The sequence below is a fragment of the Gossypium raimondii genome, chromosome 11, assembly GCF_025698545.1.
Source record: "Gossypium raimondii isolate GPD5lz chromosome 11, ASM2569854v1, whole genome shotgun sequence".
NCBI classification, from domain to species: Eukaryota; Viridiplantae; Streptophyta; class Magnoliopsida; order Malvales; family Malvaceae; genus Gossypium; species Gossypium raimondii.
The window spans coordinates 58,648,717-58,658,907 of record NC_068575.1 but is presented as its reverse complement, the minus strand read 5'-3'; the positions used below and the strand labels follow the sequence as shown (position 1 = coordinate 58,658,907).

Here is a 10,191-nt window from a genome sequence, read left to right as displayed (position 1 = left end):
AATAAAATCAAAAGTGAACCAAACAATATTTCCACAAAAATAGCAATTAAAAATAAGATTTTAAAAAAAAAAGCATAAAAATTCGGCTTCCACAAATCTAAGGTCCACGGATTTCCTAACCATTGAAATGATGCAATCAAGACCGACCGACCGAACCCCCAGTGGGCCCCCCAACCCTTTCTCATTCTACGCATTTATTTCTATCAGTCTAATCTCCACCGCTCATTTTTCACTCCTTATTATTGACGTCATTTATGACTTTCATCCTACTGCTCATATTTCAAATGTCAAAATCTGAACCACACGCGCCTAGAGATGCCCCCAATTCCAATACCTCACTCACCTTTGACCAACGACTCAGAAAAGCGAAAAAAAAATGAAAAGAAGAATTTTCTATAAAGAGTTAATTCTACAGTTGGTCCTCAAACTTTAGGCATTATATCATGTTGACCTCAATTTTTGAAAAATATAACCATTAAATTTTAATTTCAAAGTAACATTAATGTAGAGAAATTATTCTATGATCCTTTTCATCGTATCATCTATGGTCTCGTCTAATGAGAAGAATATACATCATATTTTTTTTCACATCATATGTACATTTGGACTAAACTTCTAAATAAAAAGTGATGTGTCTTTTTTAATTGGACGAAATTATAGACGATATGATGGAAAGGGCCATAAAATAATTTCTCCATTAAACAAATTTTCTTTCATTTTATAAATAAATTAACTATATACTATAGGATGATTAATTTATCATGATGCTTTTAACCATTCACTAATGAGAAAATTGTTATAATTTTCGAAAACAGGCTTATATTTTAAAATTGAGTGACTAGAATGTGAACTTTCTAAAGTTTGGAGACTACTTATGATAGTTACTACTAAAAAGCAACTAATGACGTCAGTCATCCTTTGACTACTTCTCTCTCTTCCTTTAAACCCGCACCCCACGCTACCTCTCCCACCTTCAACTTCTAATTCTTTTTTTATTTTCCTTCACTTTCTCTCTGAAATTTCCTCGTTCTTTTCTCTGATTTTCTTGCCGTCCAAACGAGTAAAAGAAAAAAAAACAATGAGAAAAGACGATTTGTACATTACGATTCCGAGTTTTTTTCGGTGTCCGATATCGTTGGACGTGATGAAATCTCCAGTGAGCTTGTGCACGGGCGTAACGTACGACCGAGCTAGCATCCAACGGTGGCTAGACAGTGGCAACAACACGTGCCCGGCCACGATGCAAGTTCTTCAAAGCAAAGAAATCGTTCCGAACCGGAACTTACAACGACTCATTCAGATTTGGTCCGATTCAGTCGCTCGACGTCAAGTCGACGCCGAATCGGCGGCTCCCAGCTCAGTTGTTGTTCCCTCTCAAGATCAGGTCAAACTCTTGGTCAAACAGCTCGACAAAAATTGTTCTTCGTCTTTGGCGAAAATAGTTTGTTTTGCTGGAGAATCGGAGGAGAACCGCGAATTCCTCGCAAGAATGGACGGGTTGTTGACCGCGGTGTTTGATTTCATGAGGAATGCGGAATCGGATATCAATTTAATGGAACAAGTTGTTTCGATTTTGGATTTAATACAAAGCAAAATTCAGGACAAGAAGCCGTTGTTGGAATCAAATTGCTTGTCAACGATTCTTCTCGTTCTACAACGAGGAACTTCAGATTCGCAAATCCAGTCGCTTCGATTACTGGAGTCAATTGCGATCGATGGAGAATCGAAGCTCAAAATCGCCGAGAAAGAGGGATTACTACTCGAATTAGTGAACTCGTTAAGTAAAGAGAAGGATGAAAGGTTGATCGAGGCGAGCTTATCTTGTTTGAGCGCAATCACAAAGCCCAAAAGAGTGAAAACCAAACTAATCCAGTATCGAACCATTCCAGAATTAAAGAACCTCTTATCAGAACCAAACATGAGCATTTCGATAATCGAGAAATCACTAAAACTGCTGGAAACGTTATCGTTTTGCAAAGAAGGGAGAGCGGAGATACGGCATGATTCGAACTTGTTACAAGCGATTGTGCAGAAAGTGTTGAAAGCGTCGAGCAAAGCGACGGAGCATGCAGTGACTGTACTTTGGAGCGTTTGTTGTTTGTTTAGAGAGGAGAAAGCGCAAGAAGCAGTGGTGGGATGTAGTAACGGGCTGACCAAGTTTTTGTTGCTGATGCAAAGCGATTGTTCTTCAGCCACTAGGCAAATGTCGGCGGATTTGCTAAAGCTTTTTCGGGTAAATTCCAACTCTTGTTTGTCAAGTTACGATACTAAGACTACCCATATTATGCCCTGTTGATGAATTTTGCTTCAGCTTTCTCTGTTCTTTTTTTTTTTCCTTCGAAGGGGGGAAATTACCCAAATGTTGTAAATCGTTAGAAAATTTTGTTAGATCAAATTACCCAAGAATATTGAATGAATCAATTTGGTTTTCGTATGCTTGTTTGTTGGTGCAAACGACAGTAATGAAGAATGACCCGTCGTTGCCGGGTTCTTGTATTGTCTGTAGCAGTAGCTAATATTTGCTGACTGGAAAATCAACTTGCATCAGATATTCAGATGTGAGACCTTGCACTATCAAACACTTGAAAAAAAACAATAGCTATTCACGTATACAATTTTTAAATATTAACTTATATTTTTAAAATGTGTACTTGTTTAACTTTTCTTTTGTATCCCGCACTCCTTTATTTTTTCTATATATATTTACTATTCATAAATTTTAAAATCTCAACTAAGTTAATATTTTTTTATATTTTTAAAATGTGTACGTTGAGTTTACCACTGTTCGCTTTTTTAACTCATAATCCTTAAAATTAGATTAAGGAAGTTATTACTTGTAATTTAGTGGGAAGTATGATAATCGGTTGGGTAATGTTGGGTCAAAGTGGACATGTCTCACGTGACCCTTTTATTGGAGTCGGGGGTGAGATGATGACTATTACTGCTGAGTATTTCAGATCGGAATATTGCTATTTTTTTAGTTTAATTTAATCCTTAAGTTTTTTGCTCTACATTAATTTTAATAATTTTCAAATAATTGAAGTTTTTATAATTTGTATTTTTTAAAATTATTAAATGATGAAATACATCATTTCAAAATCTCATATTATCTGGTCTTAAAAGGTCCAAATTTGAAATTAAAGTGAATAAAAATATTCGGTGATCAAATTATTAAATTAAGGATTAAATATTAATTTATTCCTATGGATTTTGCGAGTGGAAGACACTACAATTGCACCATTTCTTCGGTTGGTAACTTTACAATCCCAAGAAATGTCTAGTCGTTTTTGAAGTTGATGCCCGACGTGATGGGCTTATTTATAACAATTGGATATACAATCATGATTTTTTTGAGAGTATACAGTAATGATTACTCCACAGTTTTAGGTAATATCTCAAATTAGTAATTTATTTTTTATCTGATATTTAATTTTTTTAAATTATAAGTTGACTTCGTTTTTTTAATGCATTGAATTGGTATCGATTAGGAGGGTTTAAACTTCAGTTAAAATTAAATTAATTGATTAATCGATTTAGTTTGGTCTGAGGTCGGTTAAGTTTTTTGAAATTTTAATTAATTGTTAATTCAGTTTAAAATCGAATAATTAAACGAATTAACCGAACTTAAAATAAATAATGTTATGTATAATATGTATTAGGCTATTACTTGTTCAATTAATTTGGTCAATTCAGTCAAATGAATATTGTAAATTTATTGTTTATATGTTTTATAATTATTTAAACAAAAATAAAACATATAAATTTTAATTAATTCAATTATATAACTGAATTAACGAAATATTTCAATTTAATTAACGGTTAAAGAATTTAAAAATTCAGTTAATTCAATCTAGTTAACCATTTCAACCCTCTTAGTATTGACGATTAATAGTATAGTGACAAATAGTAACTTCATGTTTTAGCACACAATTTCTGTCATGTGCTAAAATATGATGTCTTAAAAGTGATTTAAGTAATATATAAATATATTAAATTTAAATAATATTAATTAGATAGAGTTTGCTTGAAAATCCCACTTGGGACTGCCCCGAGAATTTGGTGCATTCCTTGCCTTGTGAACTTTCTAACCTATTCAAATGCAATGAATGAGTGAGCGTGTGTCCTTTGACACTTCCTTTTACATTTTTTTTTTGTATATTACCAGTTTATATTTAAATAATATTTTAAATATAATATAAATGCATAAATATTTTTTCCTGAAATTAGAGTGGGTTGTTGGAATTATTGGAGCCACAACTCTGGAAAAAAAATGGATTGAAGCGTTTCCTGAGGAAAGAAGAAAATGAGAGCGCTATGCTGAGTGATAACATCAGATTCATAGACTATAAGGCAAACAAAATTTCCAATCACTCTCATTCATACATATTACGTAAAAGATTCCCCACTTTTGTCCATCATGGATCCTCCACTCCCATATCATATCTATCACACCCACTTTCTTTTTTATTATTTCAAGTTTATGTTTAGGGTTTGCGATTATCTTTTTTAATAATTTTATCTTCAAAGTTTGAATAGATGTTTTCTATAAAATATAATATATTTTATCGGTATACCTTTATATCTTTTATTCACTCAATGTTTTGATTGCTCGGTTACTTTAGTCAATTACATAATCGGTTCACTTGATGTAAAAATAAAATACCTTATTACACTAAAACTTATAATTTATATATATTTGAAGTGGATAAGAATTGGATTAGTATAATTAGCATAAAAAGTTAACTCATACATAATTATTTTCATTAAAGAAGGACATTAACAATCTGTCACACCCTAAAATTTACCCATTTTCACAAGATATCCGAAATTTCTTAAAGTTGTTGGAATATCTTCAAACTTATGAATGTCCATATGGGAGAAAAGGGGAAATATTCACAATGTACTTTTACCAGAAAAATGAAATAAAAACAAATATCCATATTCTATAAAAAAGAAGTAAGAGTTGGGGTAAGAATAAATTAGGAGGGTATCTTTATTGTATGGAAATGAAAGGTAGTGGAATTAGGTGCTGTGAGTGTGAAATGACTGGTTATCCAATGTGGGTGAGTGAGTGAGTGGTAGGGGCTGATCATGCAACCATGCCCCTTTGCTTCTAGACCCACCATTCAACTTGTCCTTATTTCATATAACATCTTATTAATTTCACAGATCATATAAACACAAAATACAAATGTGAGAATGCATATATTCTGTGTCTTTAATTTGTTGAAGATTACCTCACAATCCACTCTGAAGAGCTACTTAAGTTGACCCAAAAGCCAAAAACATAATCATTTGATTAGACAGAAAGGCTAAAGCCTACACCCCTCCTAAAATATCAGATCATTTTACCCACTCTATTATCATTATTTTTTTATCATCATTATGTCTTCAAATCAACACCCTCTTTTGGTTTTTTTCTTTTCCTTTGTCCTTTTGGAATCCTTTTTGCCCATTCTTTTCAAATTTGATCTGCCCCATCTGAGAACACTACTGCAATGTTGTTTCTCACTTTTAATCACAGCATTTGGTTTAAAATTTTAAGGGTAAACTATCGGAGTCGTTATTTTAGCCATTTAATTTTTTTTATTAATTTTATTATTTTAATTAAAATAATTGTTCGAATTAATTTTTTTATTAAAATTCTATTAATTCATTAATAAATTGTTTATGTGATATATATTTTTGTTGAAGTTAGAAACCATAGTAACATCAACAATAATTGAATTCTCTTTAAATATTATATTGAAGAACTAATTCAAAATTTAACTAAACTCAAATTAATTAATTATAATTATAATTAAGATAAGCATAAAAAATTAGGACCTATTCGAAATTTAGGAGATTTTGAGAAAAAAATATTTGACCCAAAAGTTGAGTTTTCAATTCTAGAAAAGAAAGAAAAGAAAAGTTAAAATTGGTATAATATAAAAGTTGAATGACCTTATTTTTCTGGCTTTGAATTTTATTGGGCCAACTATTCAGCTGTAAATTCAAATAAGGCTCAGGTTTTTTATTTGTAAAGCGTTGGAGGATCGAATTATTGACCCAGAAGCGCAACACCGATTGATGGGTTTTTTTTTTTGAGATACTAAATGAAGATTACATGTTGAGGTGTTCATGGGTCGAGTTCGGGCAAAGCCTAAATATGATATTAACATATTTTATACTTCCTCAAACATAAATCATCCCGAAATATGAGCTTAAAATTTTCTTAGACTCTCCCATATTTGTAAAAGACTAACCCAAATTCATTTTAGGCCCGCTCATATTGTTATTTAAATTTAAAAATATATATATTTATATTGTATTATATTATCTTATATTATATTATATTAATATTTAATATTTTTATATATTTTTTATTTATTGAAAATTTGTATATAGTCATCTTACCATTATTTTAATATTTACATTAGAGTAGTATTATATATATATATAGTATAAGTTTATTTTTTGCCTAAGCCCATTTTTTAGGCCTAATATTTTTACCCAAACCCTTTTAAATTTCAGACGAACTTTTGAGCCTGGAAAAGTAGCTCGGCCCATGAACAAATCTAGATAAATGTATACTAAAAGTTCATTTCTTTCTATTTATATTGTACTTATCTCTTTTTATTAAAATTAATTTAAACAAAAAAAATCAAAAGATCAAATTATTTGAACCTAATCACTTGGACCGGTGTTTACAGATCAGAAGCTTCGATCATCGAGGACAGTGAAGAGAAGATGAAGAGCTGAAAGTAGAGGTAGAAATTAGGGTTTAAAGACTACTGGAGACTGATTCAGTTCCCAAAAGAAAATAGGATTTGGCTTCTGGAAAGGAAATGTTTTGGGAATGGGCTCTCTTGAGTTTTTCATTGTCTGATTGGGAGAATCCATTTATTAGGCTATTGTTAAGAAGTGGTTGTTTGTTTTCAATTTCTAATTTGTGTTGGTTTGTTATGGTTTATTTTTCCTATAATAAATAAATACTCTAGTTGCTCTTATCATATCTACACTTTTTCTTTTTATATAATGCTTAAAACTACCATATCCTACTAACCTGTAAATAGAAGGATAATGCGCTTCGACGCACCTGAACCCATGTCCTCCTGTACTAACAACAATACTGATACTGATACTAATCGAACCAAGACTCAATCGACATAATTATTGTTTGATGTAATATAAATGCTAAAAAGTATCCAAAACTATAATACCTACTATTTTACCTATCTTTTGTTCACTTATTTACAGCATATGGTCCAACATGCTCGTGGAATTTAACTATTAATACCATATTTACTTTTATTTATGTCTCTAAAAAACATCTAATACTCAATCAAATAAAATAAATAAATTATTGAAATAAGTTTTAGACTTATTCTAGTCTCAATTAATAAAAAAAAAAGTAGTCCTATTGAAATAAATTGATAATGGACGAATTATTTGCCATGCCATAATTATTGAACTTTGGACTTAAGAGCATGTAATGCTGGGACCAATACATACATATAAATTTATGTAAGATTTTAGTTAGCAAAGTTATAAAGAAAGGATATATGCATTAAAATTTAATGTATGGTTAAACATTAATAAGCCTTTACTTTTCCATTCGGCAACTTCAATGTAGCAGAAACTTGCCTATGCCTTTCAAAAACCTTATGTTATTAGTTTCACCTAACAATGAAGAAAAATGAAAACCAGGATTGTGTGATGTTAAGTTGTTATAAGCTACTTCTGTCAATTGAATTATATTAAAAGGATTTTCAGATTTGAATCTTTATCACTACTCCTTACAGAAATTAAAGAACGATTACATCAAATCTATGATAATTTTACTAGAAATTGATAAATAAAATAGACCCACAATTTTTTAATATTAAATTTAGACTAAATTAAACAAAATTGATAATATGGGGAAATTAACAGTAAGGGCCAAAAATAATATTAATGCTATGAATCAATGACCTTGGAAACACGTTAGGTTCATGGCTTCATGCACAGAACAGCCATCTTTTTTCAATCTTTAAAATCTAAACATAAAAAAGAAACGTACCTGTAGCTGCGTTTTGTTTATGAATCATCTTTGTTTTTCGCCAATGGCTCTTCGAGCTCGGAATGCAGAATACAACATCCCGTAAGGTCAGCAAAGAGTCTTCGTTGAAGGAAACTAAAAATGAGTGCGTGCAGACTCCTGAAGTGTTGTATTCTGCATTGCCAGCACAAAGAGCAATGGCGGGGCCTTTGTAAGATCGATGCAGTATCCGGGGAGCTAGCGATTGAATCAAGGTGGGTGCGCCTGGGAAGAACAATCAAAATCTTGAAGGCAAGAAGTTGCAAAGATTAAAGAGTTATGGTCCTTATTTTATGGTGTTTTGAAGCTGGGGCGTAGGCTCCCCTCAATTAACAACACTGTTTTCAAACTGGCAAAACAAGCCGACCTAGAAATTCAGTTGGTGTCTATTCAAATATGAGAAAATTTGAGTTCAAGAACGAGTCAGGCCCGAGATTAATCTAAACTTAAACTCAAGATAGATGTGATGTAAAACCCAAAAATATTAATTATGAATATAAATTATTTAAAGCAATTGTTATATATATATATATATATAATAAATATTTAAAGGTAGTAATTATTCAAAATTATAAAATAATGATTATATATTAATTTAGTGATATGAAAATAAAATTAAACCTAAAGAACTTATCTATCAAATTTGTATCCATAATTCATATGAAAAATGAATTCACATCTTGAATTACAAAACTCATCAAATAGCATGACTATGGTGTTTCTTTTAGCAGCTTCAAAATTTCGACAAAATGGAGTACATACTACATAGTAGCAATTAGCAAATGACATGGACAAAATTTGAATTAACTTTTTATTATATTTTAACATTTTATGATTTTTTTATTAATTATCAATAATTATTATATTTATATAATATTTTACAACTTTTTAAAATTTTTATAATATTTTAATATATGTACTTGGCATGCCATATATTAGCTTCTTATTGATTTTGTCAATCGCGTAAGTGTCTGTGAACAGTCAAATCGGGTAATGACGATTTTCATTATCAAAAGGGCATAGTTGAATTTTTTTTTACTATTATTGAGTGTTTAATTACTTTTTTTACCCTTAAATCATTTTCAATTTTCAAAATTTAATAATAAAATAAAATTTATTCAAATGTCAATTTAATAATACAATAAATAATAAAGATTATTTTTGTCAGATTAACAATTTTTCCACACTTGTGTCTTCTATATATTTTTAATGGAAATAAATAAAATATATATACATATCATAGAACCATAAATGTTACATACAAGTAGACAAAAAAATTACATAACAAAGTCATTTACATATTATAAAATCATAAATATTACATATAATAAGTTATGTTATATATAACATTTCTATTAAAGTAAAACATGCACATAAAATTTCTGTTTTATATGAAATAGATTTATATTGTGTTATCACCATTTAAAAGAAATTAATTAATTAATTAATTATTACATTCAAAAATTTATTAAATATAAAAATTATTTAAGCCTACTCGACTCGATCTAATAAAATCCGAAAAAATAGATATATACATAATTTATTACTTTGAGCTTGATTTTTTTTCATTTTATAAATCAAATGGATATATTTATTTTGTTAGTAATCTTTTATCCATGCTCGTACTAAAAAAACCTTAAACTTATTTTACTTATTCTAAATTAATATAATTTTATGTTTTTATGTTAAAATGTTATATAGGAAGTTTTATTTGGCATATTATCGTAATGTTATAATATGGGTGAAATAAAATTTAATATTAAAAAATATTTAACATTTGAATGGTTAGTAACTTTATTTTCAAAATCCTCATCAATTTTGAGTTGAATATCTAGACACTTGGTTTTAATTTATTTTATTTAAACATTTAATAAAAAGTAAAATAAAAGACAAAAACACGATTATAAAATTATTTATTATATTTTTAAAATGATTTTCATAATTTCATTTATCTCAATTATTAGTAATAAAATTCATTTAAATTATGAAAAAATCATTTTAAGAAAGTAAGAAATAATATTGTAATGATATTTTATCTTTTCTTAATTTTATTAAATGAAATAAATCTAAACCAAATGTGAACCTAAGATTGAAGGACCGATAAAGATTTTTTTATAAGTAAGTTATCACTC

General features: G+C 29.3%; 1 protein-coding gene across 1 annotated transcript; it reads left to right on the top strand.

Annotated features, from left to right (window-relative positions):
- Positions 1-969: 969 nt before the first annotated feature.
- LOC105802320 (U-box domain-containing protein 27) lies at positions 970-2,496 on the top strand. Its single transcript, XM_012633890.2, has one exon. It carries the CDS (start codon positions 1,079-1,081, stop codon positions 2,294-2,296), a length of 1,218 nt encoding a protein of 405 aa, XP_012489344.1. The 5' UTR covers positions 970-1,078; the 3' UTR covers positions 2,297-2,496.
- The last annotated feature ends 7,695 nt before the right edge of the window (positions 2,497-10,191 follow it).